This window comes from Eretmochelys imbricata, chromosome 6, assembly GCF_965152235.1.
Source record: "Eretmochelys imbricata isolate rEreImb1 chromosome 6, rEreImb1.hap1, whole genome shotgun sequence".
NCBI lineage: Eukaryota > Metazoa > Chordata > Testudines > Cheloniidae > Eretmochelys > Eretmochelys imbricata.
Genome location: NC_135577.1, coordinates 105,345,202 through 105,372,431, shown reverse-complemented (window position 1 = coordinate 105,372,431; position 27,230 = coordinate 105,345,202). Strand labels below are relative to the sequence as shown.

Genomic DNA, 27,230 nt, shown 5'->3' with positions numbered 1-27,230 from the left:
TACCCATTGGCTCATCCACAGTTCATGCAGGTACAACTTCTGTGGACAGTTTTTGCTTTTGTTCGTTGTTTTTAATTACTCCACGTGTGCAAATAGTGACTTTTATCATTTGCAAATCTAGGTTGAACTGCTTGAAGCAGCTTTGGATCATAATACGATAGTCTGTTTAAACACTGGCTCAGGGAAGACTTTTATTGCAGTACTACTTGCTAAAGAGCTGTCCTATCAGATCAGGGGAGACTTCAACAAAAATGGAAAGAGAACAGTTTTCTTGGTCAACTCAGGTAAGAAAAAAATGGGGTTTATTTGTTTGGTGTGTATGTTTATTACGGGAATAATCCTTAATAAAAGTAAGATAAAAGTGACCAGTTTTGTTTCTGACATTCTGCACAAAATTGCAGGATAGAATTACATTTATTCAGTCAGACATAGTTTGAAGTTTCTTCATGTCCTTTACCCCCATGACTTTTGTCCACTAGAAACTCCACTTTTTTTTTTTCTGCTGTTTTGCTAGTTCCAAGACCAGACCAAGAAGTGAGTGAGGGCCAGTTTACTTTGAGATGTTGTTTAATTTCTGATCTTTCTTGGTGGGGAATGAGAGACAAATATGGAATGGTATATTGTGAGCCGCTATGCTTCTCCATATGGTGCTTGATTTTTGTCTTATAATTGTGTATATCTAGTTTTATACTAATTTTAAAGGTGTTATAAAACTCATGGATACAATGGCATGTACACTTAAAACTAAAGTATTTAAAAATTCGTTGCCATTTTGTAACTGAAAACTTTTTTTTTTTTTTTTTAAAGCAAATCAAGTTGCTCAGCAAGTGTCAGCTGTCAGGACCCATTCAGATCTGAAGGTGGGGGAGTATTCAGTTTTAGAAATAATTGAATCATGGACAAAGGAGAAGTGGAATCAAGAATTTGCTAAACATGAGGTAAGATATGTAATATAAACTGCCAAAAAAGTGAAAAGTTTACAGTGCAGGTGATCTGGGGAAGAAACTAATATTTACCCAAACTAAATGCTATGTGACCAAGTCCTTCTCATGCTCAGTGCAAAGTTCAACATACTTGGGGTATTTAGAGGCAAACATAGAGATGCAATATTCCTGAGAGTATCCACTGTGTGTCTTTGAGAAGCTGGGCTTCCAATATTCCTTTTTTCAATCACCCTATCCTCCATGACTCTGATGATGGTGCCCAATCAATATTGGTATTGTTGAAATCCCCCATTATTATTGCGTTTTCTGTTTTTGTAATCTCCCCGAGCATTTCACAGTCACCATTACCACACTAGTCAGGTGGTTGGCAGTATATTCGTACTGCTATACTCTTATTATTCAGGCATGGAATTTCTATCCATAGAGATTCAGTGTTACTCTAATATTTGTACTATATTTGACTCTATGGTTTCTTTCACATATAGTGCTACTCCCTCACCAGCACAACCTACTATGTCATTTCTATATAGTTTGAACCTTCATAATACTGTATCCCATTGGTTAACATTGGTACAGTAATAGGGGCTCAAACTATATGTATTCCCCAAATAATAACAAAAACAGAGGACCAGAAAAATGCCAGTATTGCTAAACAGAGTACAAGAGGCAGTGAGAAACCAAAAGAAATCCTTTTAAAATTGGAAATCTAACGTCCTACTCTGGAAAATAGAAAGGAGCATAAACTAGCAAGTCAAATGTGAAAGTATAATTAGGCAAGCCAAAAAAGACTTAGCAGAGCAGCTAGCAAAAGACACAAACTAACAGCAAAAGTTAAAATACATCGAAATCAGGAAGCTTGCCAAACAATCAGTGGGACTGCTGGGCAATCAAGGTGTTAAAGGAGCACTCAAGGGGGAAAAGATTGTTGGGAGAAACTAAATGAATTCTTTGCATTGGTCTTCACTGCAGAAGATGTGAGGAAGATTCCCATAACTGAGCCATTTTTTGAGGTGACATTTTTGAGGAACTGTCCCAGAATGAGGTGTCAATAGAGAAGGTTTTTCAAACAAATTGATTAAATTAAACAGTAATAAATCACCATGAGCACATGGTCTTCACCCAAGAGTTCTGAAGGAACTCAAATATAAATTAGCAGAACTACTAACTGATGTGTCACTGATTGCTTAAATCAGCCTCTGTACCAGATGACTGGCAGATAGCTGATGTGACATTTGATTTATTTATTTTTCTAAAGGCTCGTGAAGCAATTCTGATAATTACAGGCTGGTAAGCCTAGCTTCAGTACCAGGCAAATCGGTTGAAACGATAATAAAGAACAGAATTATCAGACACCTAGATTAGCTCAATAGGTTGAGGAAGAGTCATCACGGCTTTTTTATAAGGAAATGATGCCTCACCAATCTACTAGAATTCTTTGAGGGTGTCAACAAGCATATGGGCAAGGGTGATCAGTCAATATAGAGTACAGTACTTGCACTTTCAGAAAGCCTTTGACAAGGTCCCTTACCAAAGGCTCTTAAGCAAAGTAAGCAGTCATGGGATAAGAGAGAAGGTCCTTTAGTTAATTAGCAATGTGTTAAAAGACAGGAAACAAAGGGTAGGAATACTGGTCTGTTTTCACAATGAGAGATGTAAACAGTGGGGGTTCCCCAAGGATCTGCACTAGGACCAGTATCGCTCAATATATTCATAAATGATCTGGAGAAAGGGGTAAATAGTGAGGTGGCAAAGTTTGCAGATGATACAAAATTACCCAGGACAGTTAAATCCAAAGCTGACTGTGAAGCGTTACAGAGGGATCTCTCTCAACTGGATGATTGGGCAAGAAAATGGCAGAAGAAATTCAGTGTTAAGTGCAAAGTAATTCACATAGGAAAACATAATCCAAGATAAACATACAAAATGATGGGTTGTAAATTAGCTGTTATCACTCAAGAGCGAGATCCTGGAGTCATCCTGGATAGTTCTCTGAAAACGTCTGTTCAGTGTGTAGTGGCAGTCAAAAAAGCTAGTAATGTTTGTGGTAACATGCTAATAGCTAGTATTTGTTGCATTTCTCTTTGTATTTTTAGGTTCTGGTTATGACATGTCATGTCATTTTGAATGTTTTAAAAAATGAATACTTATCCCTGTCAAACATTAATCTTCTGGTGTTTGATGAGTGCCATCTTGCAATCCAGGACCATCCGTATCAAGAAATTATGAAGGTAGGTCACCATTATTTAACCTTTTTATCTTCAGCGTCTCTAATTTCACTGAGATTCAGATCACAAATCTGTTAGTGAAAGCTCACTGGCTAATTTGACTTAGTGTAAAGATTAGTACTTAAAATCATTTTGGTGTATATTGCTCTCAAGAAGGAAAATATTTGAATTGTGGCTACCATTTTATGACAGAGTGATGTAGCGACTGGTAGTCAATGCTTTAACGCTATTCAGAAATATAACTTCATAAAATTGTTTTATTTGGTGCTGTGTAGATTTTTGATTAGACAAATTGTAAATATACTGTAGAGTTTCTTGATTAGATAATTTATTCTAGTGTATTTATCTCAAGTAATTTTATATTCTTATTACAGTGTTCCAATTTAAAATATGTTTACTTACAATTGGGGCAGTAAGGACAATCGCACTTTATTTTATTTCATGTAGATGACATGGGCTTCCTTCATTAAGCAAATTGCTTGGAAACAAGAACTTGTTTGTGGTAAAATTTCAGACTAGAAACATGAAATATTTCTAACTTTTGCACGGCAGCTTAAATATGGATTTGTACCTTAAAAGGTGTTTCGTGTTTTTAAAATAAAATGTTTAAGTGTCACTCCTCTTCAGTACAAAACTGAGGATGAGAAACAATGGGAAGTGTACAGTGTATTTTGGGATGCTGAATTTACTGAAGAGTTATTGGATTAAATGGACACCAGTGATGACATAGAATGGTGAAGCCAGTAAATTTACCATAACGTACATTGGTGATTGGTCAGGAATTGATGTAGTAGTGCAGCTAGTTTTATTGTGAATTTAAAATTGAATCTTTTTCTGAGTAAATGAAATTACCTTTAAAAAGCCATTGATAAAATATCCATTTGAGAGAGTGTGGATGTTTTTGTATTTTTTAAAATACGTAGGTACTGATTTCTAAAGCTTTAAGCTTTCTTTTGTTGTGAGGGCATTTTTGGCCCTGTGCATTATTTGCCCTAATTGAAGTGAACCAAGCAACTCAAAGAGCATCTCTTTCTGTATTTATTTATTTATTTATTTATTTATTTGCCTTCATCCTTCCTTCTTCCTCCCCTCCTTCCCCAATGAATGACAGGCTTAACCAGGGATCATGTAGTAGGTTTAATTTTTTTATAGTGGTATTTTAATCCTTTGACATGATGTAAAGCAGAGCAGTTCGAGGGACGTGATCATCCCCCTCTATTCGACATTGGTGAGGCCTCATCTGGAGTACTGTGTCCAGTTTTGGGCCCCACACTACAAGAAGGATGTGGATAAATTGGAGAGAGTTCAGCGAAGGGCAACAAAAATGATTAGGGGTCTAGAACACATGACATGACTTATGAGGAGAGGCTGAGGGAGCTGGGATTGTTTAGCCTGCAGAAGAGAAGAATGAGGGGGGATTTGATAGCTGCTTTCAACTACCTGAAAGGGGGTTCCAAAGAGGATGGCTCTAGACTGTTCTCAATGGTAGCAGATGACAGAACGAGGAGTAATGGTCTCAAGTTGCAGTGGGGGAGGTTTAGATTGGATATTAGGAAAAACTTTTTCACTAAGAGGGTGGTGAAACACTGGAATGCGTTGCCTAGGGAGGTGGTGGAATCTCCTTCCTTGGAAGTTTTTAAGGTCAGGCTTGACAAAGCCCTGGCTGGGATGATTTAACTGGGAATTGGTCCTGCTTCGAGCAGGGGGTTGGACTAGATGACCTTCAGGGGTCCCTTCCAACCCTGATATTCTATGATTCTATGATTAAATACTTAAAATGTGGTCATTTTTATGGTATAAATGTTGACGAGGTACCTCACACTGCTTTTATGTGCTTTGAATATCTCTACTTAATAGAATGTTTAGCAAATTTCTGCCTTTATATACTTTTACTAAAACAATAAAAGTTAAAATTTTATATTTAACATGTTTTAATTTTCTAATTTAACTTTAGTTGGTTAGTTATATTAGATTGAAAATATCCATTGTTCTTTTTCTGACACCTGGTGCTGAAATACTAGTTGAACCTGCGATCTAGATATCTATCTGTAAAGAATCAGAGGGGTAGCCGTGGTAGTCTGGATCTGTAAAAGCGGCAAAGAGTCCTGTGGCACCTTATAGACTAACAGACATCTGTAAAGATGCACTCAGGATGCGTTGGTGGAGGAATTGACAGTTTTATTACCCTGCTGTTCTGGTTTACTTCACAGATCTGTGAGAACTGTCCATCCTGTCCTCGAATCCTGGGATTAACAGCTTCCATTTTAAATGGGAAATGCGATCCTGCTGAGTTAGAGGAGAAGATTCAGAAACTGGAGAAAATCCTAAAGAGCAATGCTGAAACTGCAACTGATTTGGTGGTCTTAGATAGGTACATTTTAATACACAATTGTCAGTGTTAAATTTATATCTGTGTTTTCATATCAATAAGACTGAGGAAAGAACACTATTAGTAGCTATGTGTTTTAATGTTCATGTGTGTGTATATATGTGTGTGTGTATCTATAAAATTATACATACAGTGCCATCACTTTATAAAAAAAATTGATGCTAAGTTTCTTTCTGAGTAGTGAGAGCTTTTAAATATTTTTAAAAGGTGCTGTGAAGAATTACCTAAGAAGAGATTTCTGAAAAGCAGCTGTTCCTTAGATTGAGAGCTTTTGGAGGCAGGGACTACGGTTTATTATGTTTTGGAAAGTAACTAGCATATTATCGGAGCTGTCATAACCTGTGAGCTGGTTTTGGCAGGATTTTACAACTCCCACTACAAAGTCTTGCAGATTTTAAAATGTTACTATGGTTAGAAAAAATGACAGAAGCAATTCAGAAATACTATCGCAGATAAGGACCGTTTTCCGTATGTTGGTATAGAGTCAAGAACATTGTGGGTGCTACCTACATACAAATAAATAGTAATAATACTATGGCTCTTGCTTGTCACGTAGCAGAAGAAAAATATGTACGTTCATCAACTTCTGCATCCATAGTCAGTGAGTTAATCGTAATTGCCCCCCCACCGTGTTTGGTTGGTATAAACTTAAGTAGTTGCTTTAGTTAAGACAAAGTAAAAGATGGTATAATCACTTTATCCACTAGCATACACTTATAAAGGGCCCCTTAACTTACTTGAACAATTCTCTTGCAAAACTCACTTTCTTCGAGTGCTGGTTCCTATGTGTATATCATAGGATCCATCCATGAGTCCTGCGGCACTTCTCCCACTTGGCATCTGCTGGATCTGTCAAATTAGGAGGTGGAGGAAATTGATCTGGATCCCCAGGTATCAATGATAGCAACATCCTCATTTCTGGATGAAGGAATCACACTATCTTCACTGGACGACCAGAAGCAAAACCAGGAGCTACTACAGAGAATAGTGAATGACCTTCAGAACCACTGGAGGAGATCCAGGATTCCCAGCACTAACTGCTTGATGTTCTGCAACCTACAGGTCCAAGCAAGGTGGCACCACTTAGTTATCATGGAGCCCGCCAGAGTGGTCTGGCATACCCCAGACTCCTGTACCCCCACACCTAAAAGAACTAAGATGCTTATTTGGTCTTGGGCAAAGGAGATGAGTTCCTTTTCATCCATCCAGTGCCCAACTCGTGGTGGTGCAGTCAGCCACAGAGAGAGCAAGGTCACAACATCCTAAAGCGACCCTGGATGAGGAGGATTCTGAGGTTGGAACTTTTGGGAAGATAGGTATTCTCCTGTGACCCTACAATTCTATATTACTATCTGAGGCTTTGTTACTGTAAAAAGATTTTAACTTCTACTTTAGACTTGCAGACTTTAAGGACAAACTTCCCCTCGAGGACACAGTCCAATTTCAGTCCTTCATAGAGGAAGGCAGGCTAGTGGCAAAAACATCCCTACAAGCTGCAGTGGATGGAGTTGACATGGCAGCCAGAGTGGTAGCCATTGGTATAGTTATGAGGTGTAAGTCTTAGCTTCACTCTTGAGGGTTCCCCAGGGAGGATCAGAACATATAGAGGACTCACCATTCAACAAATCAGATTCAGTTTAATGAGAAAACTGATGATTCTCTATGCTTGTTGAAAGACTCTAGTCTAGATCAGCCATCCACACTCTGGGAATTTACCCCCCTGAAGAGAAAACACTGCAGGCAGGTGTATAGACCAAGATCCACCCCCTCCACAATCTTTTTATCACCAGTGTCCAGCCAAGCTTCTGCGCAAGCAGCAGAGGACTCATGGGCTGAAAATCGAGGCCTCTACCCATTCCACCCACTTGCAAAGGGCTGCTTTTGATTCTTCAGTTGAGAACCTCCTGTCGTTATTGATGCCAACAACTTCTAGCCCTACGTCTTTGGGGGCCAGCTCTCACTTTTTGCCCACAATTGGAATGCTATCACAACAGATATTTGGAGTCTAGAAATTATCCAATATGGTTAATCCATCAGACTTCTCTCCTATTCTTCCCACAAATCCACTTCCTGGTTCCTCTTCAGAGATCACTTTCACAAGCAGATTCTTCTCCAGAAGGTGGGTTCTCTTCTCCAACAAGGGGCGACAGAATGACTGTCATCTCAGTATCGAGAGAGGGTTCTGTTCCACATACTTTTTTTTTTAAGTCCTCCAGAAAGATGGAGAGTGGATACCCATTCTGGTCCTTCAACAATTGAATATCTTTTTTCAAAAGTCAAAATGCAGGATGGCTACACCAGCATCAATAATCTCCCTCGTCTGTGTGGGGAGAGTGGTTCATGACTCCTTGACACGAAGGATGCTTATTTTTCATATAGATATTCGTCCATCCCACAGAAAGTTTCTTCAGATCCTGGTAGGTCAAGTGCATCAATAGTTCAGAGTCCTTCCCTTTGGACTAGCAACAGTGCCCAGGATAGTCATAAAGATTTTCTCTGGGGTGGCAGCCCAAATGAGACGTCACAGTTACTTAGGTTTCCCATATTTGGATGATTGGCTCCCAATAAGTTGCTCCAAGAATAAGGTCAGGTTGGTGACTATGTTACTGCTTTATCTTCTAGCAGTGCTGGATGTCTGCATGAATAAAGAAAAGTCCATCTTGATCTCCACACAGACAGTAAAGTTTATTGGAGTGACATGACTTAATTTCAGCAAGAGCTTTCCTCCCCACAGAAAGATTCCAGTCAGTGAGCAATCTGATATCACAGATTACTTGCAGACCAAATACTACGGTTAAAGTATGCCTAACTTTACTAGACCATTTGGCCTCTTACATTTATGTGACGTGATTCACCAGACTTCAGCTATGCTGACTACTGGCTTGGCTCTGGTCCATCTACTCACCAGACCAGAACCACATCAACACCAGAGTGACTGTTCTCACAAGGATCATCACCTCTCTTACCTGATAGTCGAATCTGGAACCACTGCAAGTGAGAGTCCACATCAACACTCCCACTCTTAGTGCCACCATCATAACAGACTCATCCCTTCTGGGTTGGTGTGCTCACCTGAATAACCAGACTGTACACTTGGACCCCACAGGAGGCCAGACTGCACATCAACCTGCTAGAAAAGAGAACAGTCTACCTCAGCCCATCAGCTTGCTCTCTTGGTCTGCAGTCCCTCTCTTGCTTCAGGACAAAAAAGACTTTGAAGAGCAACTAGCAAACGACACAACTAACAGCAACATTTTTTTTAAAAGTACATCAGAAGTAGGAAGCAGACCAAACAATCAGTGTGGCCACCGGATGATCAAGGTGGTAAAGGAGCACTCAAGGAAGACAAGGCCATTGCTGAGAAGCTAAATGATTTTTTTGCATTGGTCTTCACTGGAAACGATGTGAGGGAGATTCCCACGCTTGAGTCATTCTTTTTAGGTGACAAAACTGAAGGAACTCAAATTCAAGACTGCAGAACTGCTAACTGTGATAAGTAACCTATTGCTTAAATCAGCCTCTGTACAAGATATTAGCTATACTCCAGTCAACACCAATTTAAAAAAAATAAAAAGGCTCGAGAGACAATCCTGAGAATAACTTCAGTACCAGGCATATTGTTTGAAACTATAGTAAAGAACACACAGATTAATACAATATGTTAGGGGAGAGTTAACACAGCTTTTGTAAAGGGAAATCATGCCTCACCAATGTATTATAATTTTTTGAGAATGTCGTTAAGTGTGTGGACAAGGGTGATTCAGTTGATATAGTGCACTTGGATTTTCAGAAAGACTTTGATAGGGTCCCACACCAAAGATTCTTAAGCAAAATAGGGAGTCATGGGATAAGAGGGACTGTCCTTTCGTGGATCGGTAACTAGTTAAAAGATAGGAAGCAAAGGGTAGGAATAACTCGTCCATTTTCACAGTGGAGAGAGGTAAATAGTGGGGTCCCCCAAGGAACTGTATAGGGGCCAATGCTTTCTATCATATTCCTAAATGATCTGGAAAAGGGGTGGCAAAGTTTGCAGACAATCACCTCCAAAGTTGACTTCGAAGAGTTACAAATGGATCTCACGAAACTGGGTGTCTGAGCAAGAAAATGTCAGATGAAATTCAGTGTTGTTAAGTGCAAAGTAATGCACATTGTATGTTTAGCTGAGATGATGGTTTTCCAAAGTGATGGGTTGTAAATTAGCTGTTATTACTCAAGAAATGGATTTTGGAATCATCGTGGACAGTTCTCTGAAATTATCTGCTAAGCGTGCAGTAGCAGTCAAAAAATCTAACAATGTTAGGAACCATTAGCAAAGGGTTAGAAAATAATACAGAAAATATAATGGCACTATATAAATTCATGATACTCTTGCATCTTGAATACTGTGTGCAGGTATGGTGACCCCGTCTCAAAAGAGATATATTAGAATTGGAAAAAGTATAGAGCAGTGCAACAAAAACTATTAGGGGTATGGAACAGCTTCAGTATAAGTATAGATAAAAAGACTGGGACTGTTTAGCTGGGAAAAGAGGCAGCTATAAGGGGCTTTATGATAAATGATGTGGAGAAAATGAATAAGAAAGTTTTATATACCCCTTCACATAACACAAGAAACAGGGGTCACCCAATAAAATTAATAAGTAGCATGTTTGAAACAAACGTATGAAGCACATAGTCAGCCTGTAGAACTCATTGCTAGGAGATGTTGTGAAGGCCAAAGGGGTAGTAGGTTCAAAAAAGAATTAGATAAGTTCATGGAGGATAGGGCCATCAATGCCATTAGCCAAGATGGTCAGGTACACCTTATGCTCCAGGTGTCTTCAAACCTCTTGACTGCCGGAAGCTGGGACTGTGTGATGGGATCACTCAATTTCCCTGTTCTGTTCATTTTCTCTGAAGCATCTAGCACCGGCCACTGTTGAAAGACAGGATACTGGGCTAAATGGACCATTGGTCTGATCCAGTATGGCCATTTTTATATTCTTATGTTCTTTAAAATATGGAAGAGTTAAATAGGACCTGTTACCTAGCTAAATGGAGATGCTTCTCTACCTGGGTGCAGGTCAGTCAGCCTTCTTCAGACTCTGCAAATATTCCAGTCATGTTAAATTACCTCCTGTCATTGAAGAACTCGGGTCTCTCTCTTAGCTCACTGAGAGTCCATCTCATAGCAATCAGTACTTTCCTTCCTCCAGTAAATGGATGTTCCATTTTTACTCACCCAACAATAGTGAGATTCATAAATGACCTTTCCGCCAATGGTCAAGCCTTACCTCAATGGGACCTCAAGCTTGTCCTTTTAGTACTCACCAAACCACCATCTGAACTTTTAGCTATATGTTCTATGTTCTCACCTTTCTGTGAAAGATGCATTTTTAGTTTTTACTTCAGCCAGAAGAGTAAGCAAGATGGGGGCACTCATGGCAGACCCACCATATACAGTTTTTCGCGAGGAGACGGTTTCCCTTCACCTTCATTCTAAATTCCTCCCTAAGGTAATTTCTGAATTTTTTTGTCAGCCAACCAATCCACTTATCTGTTTTCTTCCCAAAACCATTGTCTTTTCCATTGAAGAGAAAACCTTCATTCCCTGGATGTCAGATGTGTCCTGACATTCTATTTCCAAAGGACCAAACCAATGAGAAAATCACTAAGACTGTTTCTCTCTATAGCAGAAAGGTTGCAAGGACAAGCAATATCTTCTCAGAGAATCTCTAAATGTATTTCTGGTCACATCACCACGTACTGCTAGTGTATCCATCCCCTGGATGGAGTACGGGAATGCTCAACGAGAGAGCAAGCTGATTCTATAGCATTTCTGTGGGAAGTACTGATACTGGATGTATGCAGAATGGCTATCTGGAGTTCCAGTCACACATTCACAAAACATTACATGCTACTTCAGGCCTCAGCTTCAGTGGCAGCGGTGGGGACTTTAATCCTTCAAGCATCTTTACTGCCAGCCTTCTCGAACCCCGTCTCCAGTCTCAATACTGCTTGTCAGTCACCCACATGTGGAATACACATAGGTACTAACACTTGAAGAAGAAATGAAGGTTTACTTACCTGTAACTGGAAGTTCTTCAAGATGTGTGGTGTCTAGCTTTAGTCCACTACCCACTCTCCATCCTCTCTGCTTTGGATCCCATTGGATTTGCAGTTAAGAAGAAGCAGTGAGGGCCAGTGCCTCTCTGGTTCTTCCTCTTATACCCTCAATCTGGAGCACGAGGAGAGCAATTGGGCACTGCTTGTTGAGAATCTCTGGATGCAGGTATGTGGCAGGCATGTGTACCCATGTGTGGAATATAGATAGGAATCACACATTTCAAAGAACTTCAGTTACAGGTAAGTAACATCCATTTCATACATGACTTTGACACTCACTCCTGAAAAATTCAAATATATGCGTTTGGCTCCTGCATAGTGTGTGAATTATATTTATGTAGTCTTTTTTGAGAGATACTAACACTAAGGCATTAAAAAATAAGTACGCTGTTTTTGATGTCCTATATAATATCTTAAACTGTATATTCATTTGTTTTCTGTTTTTCTGTTTACTACCAAAAAAATTTTAAAAACTCTCAAATTGGTTATGGCTGTCCTTCCTGTTTAATGTATAGCCTTAGTAGCTAAAAACAACTCTGACTTTCAACAGCTGTGGTTGACCAAATCTTTTGCTTCTCTCAATGAAGATATACTTCTCAGCCATGTGAGATTGTGGTAGATTGTGGACCATATACCGACAAAAGCGGGCTGTATGAAAGATTGTTAAAAGAATTGGATGAAGCACTTAACTTTCTAAATGACTGCAACATATCTGTACATTCAAAAGAAAGAGACTCTACGTTAATTTCTAAACAGGTAAGGACGTTATGTCAGATATAAAACACATACTTAGATTTTTATCACTGCTTGTTCATTGCTTTCCAAGTTAATTACAGAAACTTTTATTTTAGTTCAGCCAACCTAAAATATATTAACAAAATTAATCTTAATTTCCTGTGACTGATTTCCTTTTCCTGTTTTCCTTTGAACCGTGGGTGAAATCTATTGAAGTCAATAGCAAAACTCCCCCTGATGTGAAGGAGTCCAGGATTTCGCCCCTTAACTCTGTTACTTTAGAACTTTGTCAGATTTGTGGATCAGATATATTTTCTTTTTCATTTTGCATAATTATTTTATTGCTTATACGTTGGCCATTATTGTTAAGACCCAGTGACTTTTCCAAATAAGATTTTAATAGTGCAACAACAACAAGAAAATGGTGCTTCAGGAAGTATTCTGAAAAAGTATCCCCAGTTGGTGTCATAAGACGAAATAAACTCTCAGCCAGATACCCTGTTTCAAACTCTCTGCTTCTTTCAGTTCCCATGTTCTTTGAGTCTCTTGAGTTACAGGAGCATTGCCTACGTTACCTGCCAAACAAGCTGTAGAGAAAGGAGTGCAGAATTGCACAGGGATTGCAAAGAGTCTTCCCGATATCTCTGAGCAGTCAGGAATGGAGAGGCGGAGTAGAGAGAAGGATAGTTTTTTCAAGTGGAGTTTTGTAGAGCCATAAAAAACCTCGTGGTCCAACATTTTAACTGTATTGTGATGCTTCCATTGTAATATTATATCAGGATGTGATGGGTCATGAATTTGTTTTAGTGATATAGCAACATCACAACACAATGTTAGGATGTCACGCTATAGTGTTTATGTGGCATTTGGCCATTTAACTCAATGACAAAGATGCCTTTCCAGCAGGTTGAGTACTGCTACACTAACCCTATTTAAATTAATTGAAATGAAATTTATTTTTTCTTTAAACTGTTCTTTTCTCTGTTTAAAGTGTAGTTTTCATTTCCTTAGTTTAATTAAAATGGTTTCTTTTGATAGAACAGACTTAATGAGCTCTAGTTAAATACATTGAATAATATATAATGAATTGAGAGCCTTGTTTGTGGAATTTCTTGGCAAATTATCAGTCTCAGATAATGATGCAAAAGTGCCTATGGAAAATATTGCCTTGTTTATAAACCTGTTTCCCCATTAGACTGTGGGGATAATACTGTCCAGTTGCTCATAACTGCATTATGAATTATTTTTTAGCATAATTATTTTGAGGCATATTTCCAGATTGCAATGGCATCAGACTACAAAATAGTAATTAAATCCTTCTTGTCCAAGGACAAAAATGATAAAATGTAGAGTGTAGCTCTAGCGGCTGGTGTTTCTGGTGAAGTATTTTTACGTTTTCTCCTATCAAGTTTGTGGGGGACTTCTAAATGAAATAACTTGTAAATATATTTTACAAAGAAACCAACCACTATTGTGCCTACAATGAGGATTATCCTCATATTAGAAATGAAAGCCCAATATAAAATGAGTAAATTATTAATATATCCTGTTGAACTGGGGTTTGAATTCATTTGTTGTAGATACTGTCAGACTGTCGAGCTGTGTTGGTTGTTCTGGGACCCTGGTGTGCAGATAAGGTAGCTGGAATGATGGTGAGAGAGCTACAGAAGTACATCAAACATGAGCAAGAGGAGCTGCACAGGAAATTTTTATTGTTTACAGACACTTTCCTAAGGAAAATACATGCACTGTGTGAAGAGCACTTCTCACCTGCCTCACTTGATCTGAAATTTGTAACCCCGAAAGTAATAAAACTGCTTGAAATCTTGCGCAAATATAAACCATATGAGCGGCAGCAGTTTGAAAGTGTTGAGTGGTATAATAATAGGAATCAGGATAATTATGTGTCTTGGAGTGATTCTGAAGATGATGATGAGGATGAAGAAATTGAGGAGAAAGAGAAGCCAGAGACAAATTTCCCTTCTCCCTTTACTAATATTTTATGTGGAATTATTTTTGTGGAAAGGAGATACACAGCAGTCGTCCTAAACAGGTAAAGCTTTTAAAAATGAAAATCTTAAAGAATGTAACACTGACAAAAGGAAAGGTGTTTTAGCGTTATCTAGGAAATTAAGTGTTGTATTTCAGAAAAGTCACTCCATTTTGTGTTTAAGAGTCAAACAAGAGACCTAGAACATTTGTCCAAGAACCAATATGAGCTTTTGAGTAAAATTTTCAAAAGTACCTCAGTCACTTTTGAAAATAGGACTTAGGCTGCAAAATCACTGAGGCACTTCTAAAAATTTTACACTGTGAATTTTATCCTGTGACCATACATCAATTTGATTCCAGTTTAGTGGAGCCTAAGCTGATAATTGTAAGTTCAAAAAAAAAAAAAGTTTATACATGCAATATTAGAACATTTGGAGTTTACAAAACTCTTTATTCAGAAAATGTCAAGCCCTTGTTTTTGCTTATCAGCAACAAAAAAAGGTGGCCACTGGGGCATCTGCCAAAAAATATTGAAGATGTGTGCATACTCTAGTTGCATAAGGTATGTTTCTTTTTTCCTGAAAAGGTGATCTGCATTAGCCATAAGTTACACCACTTTACTAGTAAGTGCTGATTGCCCCAAGTAAACAATGAAAGAGGTACTTCAGCAAATAAATTCGTTTTTCTGTTTTTAAACTGCTAATATGCCAAAAAAATACCCCCATACAATTTATTTTGTGCGTTCATCATGTATTAACATTAAATATTTTTACTTACGTTACAAGTTTAAACAGGCGGCAAAGAATCCTGTGGCACCTTATAGACTAACAAACGTATTGGAGCATAAGCTTTCGTGGGTGAATACCCACTTCGTCAGATGCTCTTTGCCACTTTTACAGATCCAGACTAACATGGCTACCTCTCTGAAGTTTAAACAAGATCTCTCATGGAAGGAAATGAAAAGTTATTCCACCTAACGGTACATGTCCTCTACTTCTCCATGCACAAACATACACCTTGCCATTTCCACAGCTGTCATACACCACAGATCTTGCTCCACAGCCTTAGCACTATTCTGTTTTCACCCTTCTGTTCACATCATTTTACCAGAATATTTTTTCCCCAACAATAGCAGTTGGTTGTGTAGGAAAATACTAAAGGGTTTTATGCAGAAGGATGGTTCAACGGTGTGATCTGGGAGGTGAGTTAAGAGTGCAGTTCATGGTTTGTGGTGTACAGTGGTTGTGGGTGAAGTAGAAGGTCTGTATTCTTAGCTCAATTTTACATTTCCTTGCTTTTGTGGATTTGTCAGGAAGTGTCTATAGCAACCCCAACTGCTTCCAAATTATTTTTTTTTTCCCTGTAGTAATTTCCTGGGTTGTTTCTACAGCTTAATTAGGATGGGTAACAGACCTGTGGGGATGCAAGGACACCAAGAGAATGTTATCCTTCGATAGTTGTGCATGAACTCTTTGTTATAGGATAAAATCTGCAGAAAAACCTCCAGGGGGGAGCAACCCTTATGTGCAACCAACCCCTATCAATCAAGTTTGCATTCAGCAGTCCCTGTCAATCAGGCTTACATGTACCCCCCGTCTCCTCATTCTCTTTTCCCTCTCCTCACCCCACCAGATCAGTCAGTGGAATTTGTATGAGCCTGCACCTTGCACTCATCTTTCAACCACTCTCTCCCATTCCAATCAGTCTTCTGTATACCCATACAGCAAGCAAGGTTATATGCCCCATCAATCAGGTTTGTGTTCACTCCAAATACATTTTCCGTTATAAAAATAGTGGATAATTGCTAAAAATGACCCTAAATCCAAAACTGTCTTTAAAAACAAAAACAAACAAAAGCACACTCTGTTGCTTTGGGGCTACTCAGGATCCACCTCTCTACCAATTTTTGTGTAGGCAGACAATATTTTTAATAGGTATCAGTCAACAAGGAAAAGTTTCAGAGCCCAAATTTAAAGACTTCCTGTTTAGTTTCTCTTCACAATTTTTTTTACATAAATTCCGTAGAAAATTCAGAGGACATAAAAACTAACCATGTTTGAAACTTCACACCAACTGGTCTCCTCCATTTAGAGAGAAACAGGATTTTATGCTGACTGTTAAGCCCATTTTGGAACACAACTGTGGAGTCACTACTAGGCACCTCCATAACTTTTTGTGGGGTCAGTTTTCCCAACTGTAAGACACATTGGCTAAAGTCGAGATTTGGTAAAACTTTGTTGCACTCATAAAATGTTTTCATATCTAATTACCTGTTTACATCCATAGACACACAAATGAAAATGTCTGCCATGGATGCACATATGAATTCTGAAGAGGCATGAATTAAGCCATGTCTGTTTGAAGATTTGGCCCACATTTTATTGAAAAGCCTGCAGCAGTTACAAGAGCTTATTGATTTTTGTTCAGTGGAGTTTCAGTAAATGCTTGCTATACTTTTTTTAAAAAAACTGCATAGCTAAATAATTTTATTTTGGAAAGAAATGTAATGTTCTGCACCTGCCAGTACTTAACATTTATTTGGAATTTGGGCCTGATCCAAAATCCACTAAAGTCAATGGAAAGACTTCCATTGATTTCCAAGTTTTGGATCAGAACATTTATGAAGTGTGTTTTAATTGAATGTACACTTTAATTATTTGATCACTTGGCCTATCCTTTGAACTGTGCATTTCCCCACATGCACACTTTCAGTGTATTTTATCCTTTTTCTTTGCCTTTTTGCACCCATAAATGTTCATGGAAGTGTATTATGTGATACAAGTCAAGTCTTCCAGTGAAATGAATACATGTTTTTAATAACTTTTTAAAAGGTCTTTACATTTAATGAAATCTGATAAATATGCCTGGCAACCTGAAATAAATATTACATTATACTTCAGGGAGTAAAAGATTATGAAGTCACAGTTCATATAGACTACTAAATGATAAATTTGATTCAAATGCTATTGTACTTTTTCCATTGCACTGTACATACCTGCATACTTTACATGATATATAAATCAAACTACACCCTGGCTGCCACAACACTTCAAACTTACAGTACATTTTATTTATTTAAATTTATAAAGAATTAACAAAAAGGCTTACCTTAAGACTCCAGACAACCTTCACATGAGTTATGGTGACCAAAGTATAAAATGAGCATTGAGCATCTAACTCCCACTCCAAAAGTCAACCACTGAACAAAGATTCTCAAAAAAAGTCTCCCCACACTCACGCGAGTTCCAAACTTAAGCTGCATCAAACTCTTCCCTCTGCGTAGAATCATATGGTTAAAAGGTACCATAAGGGTTATCGAGTCTAACCCCCTGCCAAGGTGCAGGATTTGTTGTTTCTAAACCATCCAAGACAGATGGCTATCCAGCCTCCTTTTGAAAACCTCCAGTGAAAGAGCTTCCACAACCTCCCTAGGCAGTCTGTTCCATTGTCCTGCTGTTCCAAAAACATTTGTGAATAGATTGGGTTTACAGATTACTTGGAAGGTCAGCAGATCCAAGGTATTTCAGACCAAAGGCTGAAGACCCCTCACTACTGCCAGTTCCTTGCCCTTTCAGTTGAGAGGGATTCAGCTCAAAGGCATCCGCTGATTGCAGTTACAGCAATAGGGCACACAGAGAGAGGCATTCTTCCCAAATCAGAAGATCCCAAAACATTTAGGGCTTTATAAGTCATAACCAACACCTTAAATTTCACCTAGAAGCCAATAACCAAGCCCTGCACATCATGAAGTGGTGCCAGATCAATATATAGGCACTGTTGACTTGTTTTGCTGCTGTTATAGTAATAATTACACTTGGTCTACAGGTCCTGGAATTATGTAATGGAGTCTGATACTGGTGGTAAAAAGGGGTGCATGGATATGTCTACACTGCAATTGAAAATCCTCGGTTGCCTTGTGCCAGCTGACTTGGACCATGTTTAATTGTGGTGTGGACGCTCGGGCTGGTGGGAGAGTCCCAGAGCTCAGGCTGCAGCCTGAGCCTGAATGTCTATACTGCAGTTAAACAACCTGTTAGCCCCAGGCCTCCGAGCCTGAGTCAGCCAGCACAGAGCAGCCTTGGGAGTCTAACTACAGTGTACACATACCCTGTGGCAGAAACAGGTAAGAATTTAATATGAAATGATACTTAACTACTAATCCCTTTCTTCAGAAACAGGATTATTGCCTAAATTGTAAATATTACTGGTCAAACCAAAAATTGGCCTAATCTGTGTATAGTAATGATCACGTATCATTTTCACCCACTAGTTACAAATGCACAACAAAATCAGTTGTCATAAATTATTAGATGTGTGTTAAAAGCATTTGTTCATTCATTGCCATAGGTATTTTTTAACTTATATTTCAGTTTGTATACCTCGGGAAATGTGGGGGGAAAATTCTATTTAAGAAGGTTTTTGTTATACTTTTTACTGTTTTTTGTTTGTCCATATTAAAAAAACACAGTATATGTGTGACATTCCTGGGAACAATCCAGACTAATCTAAAGTTCTGTCACCCTGCCTTGCACCATTGGGTGCCTTACAATGCCTTGCTGAAGGGGCTCCCACCTCTGCCACTCACAAACAGCCTTCCAGCATGCAAGCCACACCCTGTGTGTGTGTAACTACAGCCTGCCAGCCACACTTGGGTTACACTCTGGCTCTCCCCAGCCTGGGTTATACTGCAGGGTGCCCCCAACACACCCTCAGTCTTAGATTTCCCCCCAGAAATCTGCCCAGCCCTCTCCTGAATAATACAAGTTTTATATAAAGTCCATTATTACTTTAATAAAAATAATATACATGCAACTTGCCATCCCAACTGGATTTTTCCAGACACTTCAATTTAAACACACTTGCTTAGCTAAAACAATAAAACAGGTTTGTTAACTAAAAAGGGAGAGATTTTAAGTGAGTACAAGTAATGGGGCATAAAAGTCTGAAATGGTTACAAGAAAAACAAAGATAAGTTAAGCACTCCAGTAGCATTTTAACTTAACACGGTTACATTCAAAGCAGAGCTTTCTCTCCACATCCTTCTTAGGATCAGGTCAGAACCCCTTCTCCCAGAATCCAATGAATGCTTTCTTTGTTGCTTCAGGTACCGTCAGTGCAGATAGATAGGGAGAGAGAGGGAGGTGCCTTGGGGTGTTTATCCTTCCTTTTTATAGTTTCAGTCCCCCCCCTTTGAAAACATTTCCAACTGGGTACCAGGGAACCAAAAGTCTATGGGGAAGGATGATTCCTGCTGCTTGTTCCTCACCAGTTTGAGCTTCCTTTGTTGTTTCCCTTCCTGCTTGATGACTCTGTTTACCGTTTAAATGCAAATTAAGCAGATCACACATTCCTTTGTTTGAGATAGACCTGTTTGCCAACCTCAGTTTGGAACACATGGAGTTAACACCGTATAGTAGAATCTTATAACTTCACATACAGTGTTATCACATGCATTTTATCAGGAGGATACTGACCAGCAAATTGAGATTTTCAAATGATACTTTACAAGGCATGTTTGTACAAAGATAATTACAATACTGTGTAGGTTGTGAATACATGGATACATTCTGTCACAGTATATTACTAGTTTATGGTCAAAAATAGAAGAAAAGAACTTAATACATTTTCCTGTAAGTAATTGCCTGTGAAGTTGTGCACTATGAAATGTTATATCTCGATGTCATTAATTGTATATTTCTCTACAACTGAAGTGCATTAAGACCTAATGCAATCTTTAATAGAAATCCAAATTTGAGATTTATTTCTTTTGATCATCTTTGATGGGATAAAAGAGCTTTAGAATAGGAATGTCATCTAGAAGAAGAAACAAAGGTAAAGATTTTCAGGGTCTGACTTTCCAAAAAAATAAAAATAAAAAAAATCAGGTACAGAACTGCCCTCCCAGTTTTCTGCAGTATCCCTTTCTAATGGTTGGACCAGGGTGGGATTGAGATGTTCATACAGCCTTTGACTAACAGACTCTGGGTCTTTTAACACAGGTAGTAAAGACACAGTTTTAGACCCAGAGATTCCAGGTTCATCCCCCCCTGCAGAGGACTCCCCATTGGGCATTGCATTTCAAAAGCAATTACTGTGATTATACACACACGTGTATTTATACAGACAGATGGCTAGTTGCTTAACTTACTCATGAAATCAGTGTTGTACAGACAGACTTTTAGCTTATTAGGCCTATAAGAAGAAGGGGAAATACAAAAGAAGAGACCTATTTAAAAATGAATGCAAAAGGATGAATAAATATGTATAATCATATAATCCATGCTCAGTATTATTGAGTAATTTATAATTTCACCAATTAATTGCAAACATATTTAGGTTAAATAAGAAAGATACATGTCTATATTTTTAATCAGAGTGCTAAACATATCTAGTTTCTCAAAACATTACAGCAAAGTCTTAAAACTTTTTGTCATTAGCATATATGAACAGAAAATATAATTTAAATTATGCAGATATTTATCCTTAATATTAACCTAATAATCTTACATTCCAACAGAATTATTCATAACAGTAAAACAATTTCTGTATATCTCACCTTTTAATACTACCTTACTTAACCTGCAAAGAATCAAGAGGGTCTTGAACTGTTTTGTGCTGTGATTGTGAAGTCAGAAGTCAGCAACCTTTCGGAAGCTTTGTTAATTTACAGAACTAAGCCTTGATCATACAGCTAGCCCCTTGCTGCACGGGATCCACCCACACAGAGATAGTTGCAGGATACGGGACCTTACATTTCATGTTCAAGATGTTTTTATTTGTGTGTATGTGTGTGTGATATACACACATGCGCTTTTCAGTTTGCTTTTCTGTTTATAAATGTTTGCATATGTACACCTATACAGAATACACATTCAGTATAGTTGACAACGCCACAACAGATAAAGGTGTCAAATGTTTGAGTACAGAGGTTTGTAACATTTAGAAGAGATGTGAACACTTGGTGCTGGTTTCTTAGGTTCTGTCCTTTGTAGATTTTGACCAAATGACTAGTGACATGGGACCCTGAGTTCTAGGGTGTCCAACATGAGGCCCTTTGGGTATGTCTATACAGGGATAAAAAACCTGCTGGAGTCCAAACTTGAATGTCTACACTGTGATTTTTAGACCCACAGCCCTAGCTCAAGTCAGATGATGCGGGCTGTGTTGCAGGTCTTTTACCCCTATGTAGACAAACTCTAAGAGGGGCCTTTTTGTTCTGTTGGGGATACTTGGCACTTCCTGAAAAGTAAGTCCCTTTAAAGGTGTCTCAGTTTGGGCACCCAGAAACTGTGGAATCCCAAAATCACTGGTCCCTTCTGAAAATCTTGGCCTTCAAGTATAGACTTTTCCATACTAGACCCAAAGCATGTGCGTACGTATGCAGTCCATCTTTGATTATCCCTACAGAAGTTTTCACCATAAACTTTCAGTTTCAGAAAAAAAACATGCTAAGGCCATCTGTATATATGTTGGCAAAATACCCGATTACCAAACTTCAATTTTTAATATAGGTCTTACAAACGAAAGATTAACTTTCATTTTCTCAGCTATGCCTGACTCCAAAATGTGTGTAATATTCTTAGGTTGATAAAGGAAGCTGGAAAACAGGATCCAGAACTGGCTTACATCAGTAGCAATTTTATAACTGGACATGGCATTGGAAAGAATCAGCCTCGTAACAAACAGATGGAAGTGGAATTCAGAAAACAAGAAGAGGTAACTTAATTGAAAAGAATTCTACGATACTACTATGTTCAGAATCATTTCATTTGCAGGCAAAATCTGTGTGCAGTAACTTCTGGAATCTCAGGAAGTATTCTGACTTGACAGAGCTGCACATTTGTTTGTGGTGCAGATGTTTTTACAAAAAATGTGTTTAGAAAAATTGGGTGGTCAAGTTATATAATCAAATAGAATTTAAAATGGTCTGTATAACTAGTTTCTTGTCTTGTCACATCAACCACTTAATTTTCCTCTAATGGGTTAACAGTGCTACATTACTGTTTCACAGAAAATAAAGTGTTTTGGAATTTCCTGACTGCAGTGTAGAATATTAAGCCCTTTTGTAATAACAGTAAATTGCTGATCATTAAAAGCTCAGATTTACATTGAGTCTAGTGTCGAATAAAAACCCATGGTCTTGAATTTCATGTTGGGACGTTTTAAAAAAAAAATTAGCTTTAACTGTGTTTTGTATTTGAACTTGATAAAAGCCATATTTATAACCTGAACCCCCATAATTGCCTTATTAAAAATATTTAAATCACCTACCCTGTTACAGCTTGACGTACTTTGATACCAGTAGCTTATTAAATTCAAAGAAATAAAATTTAACACTTTTAAAAATACAAACATAGCTTCCAACTTGATGATAAAATCTATGAAAATGGAACGTCCTAGCACTCTGAAATCTGTATTTGATTAATTGGGCTGGGTGACTGAGTAATTTTGCATTACAAGGTTTGTTATAACGTATTATTGGCCAGGATCCTTTTAACAATAAACGTTGTGTGGAATGTTTGTTTGGCCTGTATGCATGATAAGGAGTGAGGGAGCATTCACAAATGAAAGACTTATAATATTGCTCTGTCTTTTTTAAGGCTGTTGTTAAATGGTGACGTGGTGTAACAGATATTAAGTAGAGTCCATTAATGATTTAGCAACCAATTCATTAAAAAAGCAAATGGTTATTTTAATAAGATCCTAAAACAAAAGTTAAAGAGGACCAAAATTAGGGAATGTATTATTGTTTTAGCTGAAGGGAAAATATTTAGAAAGAACCCTATATCTATCATTTAAAATACTTTCAATTTAAAAACAGTTGAAAAGCTAATCTTTGTTAATCCTGTTTCAAAACTGAATCTCTTTTGAAAATTAGTATGCCCAACATTGCCAGAAGCTGGGAATGGGCGATAGGGGATGGGTCACTTGATTACCTGTTGTGTTGATTTCCTGTGAAGCACCTGGCATTGGCTACTGTTGGGAGACAGAATACTGGGCTAGATGGACTTTGGTCTGACCCAGTATGGCCGTTCTTATGATCTTACCTACACTGACATTTCAAATTAGTAAATACTGTTGGCAATTGTTCAGTAACAAATTTGATTTAAAAAAGGAGTACTTGTGGAACCTTAGAGAAGGTGCCACAAGTACTCCTTTTCTTTTTGTGAATACAGACTAACACAGCTGCTACTCTGAAACTTGACTTAAAAAGTAGCCTAAAACCACATGAACTGCAACAAGTAGTTTACTGTAGTTTATTGTGTGGGGGAGGGAGGCTGTTTCTTCCACACATAGTATAATGAGCTATAAATTCTTATGTTTTTTTTCCTTTTAAGTGAACCTAATTTTTACTTCCTTTTTATTCCTTTTCTGGATTTTACAGAATAGTTTGACATTTTTCTTTTTGCAAGTATTTTTGTCAGGATTTCTTATTTCAGTTTGTTTTTATATAACTGTTGTGACTTTTCTTTTAGCAGGTTTACCATAATTGTTCCTTGATCCTAGTGAATTTAAATTGTTATTAGCAGAAACATCAACTGTGGAAATTGTCATTTCCAAAAATGATGCTTCAACATCAGAAATGCTGATTGGTTATTCCCAAATTATTGATTTCAGAAATGCTTTTCTGAACAAACATTGCTGGAGCATAGCCAAAAGATATGTAATATTGTAAATTAAGCAGGTTTTCCCCACCTGCATGATTAGAGGTTCCCACATTTTTTTAATTTCCCTCGTAATTTGATATTTAAGATGTAATTCCTGGGAAGCCATATTGTCTTTCTGATTAAATGTTGTTGCTCTAAGAGTCTCTGAAATTTTTTTTATTATTATTGTTGTTTGTTTTGGCTGAACACTGTAATCCTTCTGATTCTTTTTAAACATGTTTTTAGAATTCCAATTCCGTCCTTTTGGGGGGTTTTTTTGTGTTTTTTACATAGCATTACAAAATTCATTAAAAGTAATTCAAACAGTTGTGTAGAGAAATGATTTCTTAGACATTTCTTTCTTGATTACTTTTATAGGTACTTAGAAAATTTCGAGCACATGAGACCAACTTACTTATTGCTACTAGTATTGTTGAAGAGGGTGTTGACATACCAAAATGCAATTTGGTGGTTCGTTTTGATTTGCCCACAGAATACCGTTCCTATGTGCAGTCCAAAGGAAGAGCCAGGGCACCAATCTCAAATTACATCATGTTAGCAGACACAGACAAAATCAAAAGTTTTGAAGAAGATCTTAAAACCTACAAAGCAATTGAGAAGGTATGTATCCAGAGGAACATACTTCTTGGTTAGCATAGTAGTAAAAAAAAAAAAAAAAAGCCTGTTTCTCACATTCTGTTCTTAAAATGTTAAGATCCTCAGAAACAAATGCTCAAAGTCCGTTGATACTAGTGAAACTGAAACTGAATCCATCGTGGATGATGATGATATCTTTCCACCCTATGTGTTGAGGCCAGATGATAGCAGTCCAAGAGTTACAATTAACACTGCGATTGGACACATCAATAGGTATGAGGCAAATTCACTTTTTTCCTTGCACTTTGACATCTTCAGATACTGAAGTTCTCCATTGACTCACAAAACAGGGCAGCGTAAGGCATGGCACTGAAAACTTCCCCATAACACTCTACCAACATGCTTCAACTCTATTCTGAATGAGATCACCTCTGAGTTAGAGAGGGCAGGCCTGTTGTCAGATCCATTCAGTCCTTGTCTGAGACTGCCAACAAGGATACCAGTTCTGATGATTGGTATTAGTGATGTGGATTCCCTTTCTACTAAGAACTACCCAGGGATATGAACATAACATGACTGAGGTGTACTCCGATTGCTTAATGCATTGCTGGAATGTACTGAGTTACTATGGTGATATGGGCTGTATAAAAACCTTTATAAAATAGAGACCACCAACACATTTAATAAAGTCCACCATTCAGCCATCAAATGGGAAGAGATGTAGTTGCTTTTGACAGTGCCAAATTTTAAAGAAGTGCTATAGTTGAGGGGGGCCACATAAAATCCTCTCACTCACATTTCTGGTGTTTATGATCTGCTGTATTATTTTAAAAAGGGTATTGGATGACAACATTAAATCATTTTACTTTACTAAATATTAATTTTGGGAAATTCAAGAGATAGGCAGGACTAAAATCTTCCATACTTCCTGCATTAGTAATTTGAGAGTCCCTGTAAGCTGTAAATAGGATCTTGCTTTTGGATTTAGAAAGATAGGCTTTTTAAAATCTATTGTCAAATTAGGTACTGCGCAAGATTACCAAGCGATCCATTTACTCATCTGGCTCCTAAGTGTAAAACCCGAGAACTGCCTGATACTACATTTTATTCAACTCTCTACCTGCCAATCAACTCACCTCTTCGAGCCTCTATTGTTGTAAGTACTTGGTATGGGGATGGAAATAAGTGAATTATGTATGTATATATACCTGAATGAATTTTCCATTGGCATTAATTAGTAGCCAGCATATATGCTCTTTTCTTTTGCTGTAACACACACTGTAACTACCTGCAGACCACTTCTGCTTCTTTTGTTTGTAGTCTGTTTTCTCAGCAACTTCCTTTCATTGTACATCCCAAAGACTTGTGCTGCTTTTCCCTCAGCCTCATGAGCAAATAAGCCGCAAATAAGCCACACATTTGCTTATTTGAGTTGTGGGATGTGCTCCAGATTTATTTATTTATTTATTTCTGCACTTTGCATAGGCAGTATAAGAGTTGATACTGTGTTTTAAAACAGTAACTCCTTTGTGATGAGTTTTAATGTCTGTTCTTTCTGAGTTTATGAAACCATTATAATGTTTGTTAAGTTCTCACCATTTAAATATATTGGTAAACTATGTACTGTTAAAGATAGATTTAAGACATTTTGTGAAATATTTTGTAGGGTCCTCCAATGAGTTGTGCAAGACTGGCTGAGAGAGTGGTAGCTCTTATTTGCTGTGAAAAGCTTCACAAAATTGGTAAGTGTCTTTGAAAACAAGGATCTCTTTGGTTAAGGGGAAAAAATCTTTATATTGAGGCATTTGGAAAGTTGTAGGTAAAGACTTCTGTCCTCTATAATATGGTAGAGGAATTCATGGTTTAACCCCCATTGCACAATGTTCTGTGATGTGATCATATAATGAAATAATTTAACATGCATCCATGTAGAGGTGTAGAGTTAAGGTTGTCAAGGGAATCTCACCACTGAATTTCTGTGGTTTTTAAAATGGTAAATTCAATATCAGTTGCGGTAACATAACTTTTGACATGGAATATGGTTTTTATACAGGAAAAAAATTTCAATGTCAGCTAGCAAATCACATTTCAGAGTTCTAGTGTAATTTGAGAGCTATATTTCTCAGCCATGAGATAACCATAGAATATGATTTTTCTAAAAGTTCATTGTAACAGCATTTGTTATGTACAATCCAAAATTCAATGCTTTAAGAGGAGGCTTCTCTAGTTAACTACAAAATATTTATCAGAACTCTAAATTCTTCAAGTGCTGGTCCCTATGTGTGTTCGATATGTGAGTGTGCATGTGCACGATACACCTGAATCCAGAAAAATCTTGCAAATAGTGACCATTGGTCTGCCTCTGAGCCCAGGTTCCCTTTGGGCTCTGCACCAAGGATATAAGGGGAGGTGTGGACTGACTCCTCCAGTTCCTTCGTACCACCACATGGCCTCAGTCAGAATCCTCCAGTGTCTGGAGCTATCCTCACATCGAGTTTGTCTTCATCTTGTAAATATAATTGTATATATTTTAAGTGCTTTTATAGTTTTCTGTATAGGTAGTGTAGCTTAGATCCTCATCTGGTGGGGAGCCCTC

General features: G+C 37.8%; 1 protein-coding gene across 11 annotated transcripts in view; it reads left to right on the top strand.

The window, feature by feature from the left end:
• The window catches only part of DICER1 (dicer 1, ribonuclease III), a 103,057-nt gene that overhangs the window by 43,038 nt on the left and 32,789 nt on the right, over positions 1-27,230 (top strand). For 8 of the 11 annotated variants that reach the window (XM_077819323.1, XM_077819318.1, XM_077819322.1 and 5 more), the window contains 11 exons: positions 122-284; positions 808-938; positions 3,038-3,172; positions 5,380-5,540; positions 12,251-12,419; positions 13,979-14,451; positions 21,974-22,106; positions 24,416-24,658; positions 24,753-24,907; positions 25,658-25,790; positions 26,301-26,376. In XM_077819323.1, coding sequence (XP_077675449.1) covers positions 122-284; positions 808-938; positions 3,038-3,172; positions 5,380-5,540; positions 12,251-12,419; positions 13,979-14,451; positions 21,974-22,106; positions 24,416-24,658; positions 24,753-24,907; positions 25,658-25,790; positions 26,301-26,376 — 1,972 coding nt within the window. Of the gene's footprint in view, positions 1-121; positions 285-807; positions 939-3,037; positions 3,173-5,379; positions 5,541-12,250; positions 12,420-13,978; positions 14,452-16,676; positions 18,733-21,973; positions 22,107-24,415; positions 24,659-24,752; positions 24,908-25,657; positions 25,791-26,300; positions 26,377-27,230 lie in introns of those variants that run through there. The other 3 variants (XR_013346424.1, XM_077819326.1, XM_077819324.1) reach the window with 3 other exon arrangements.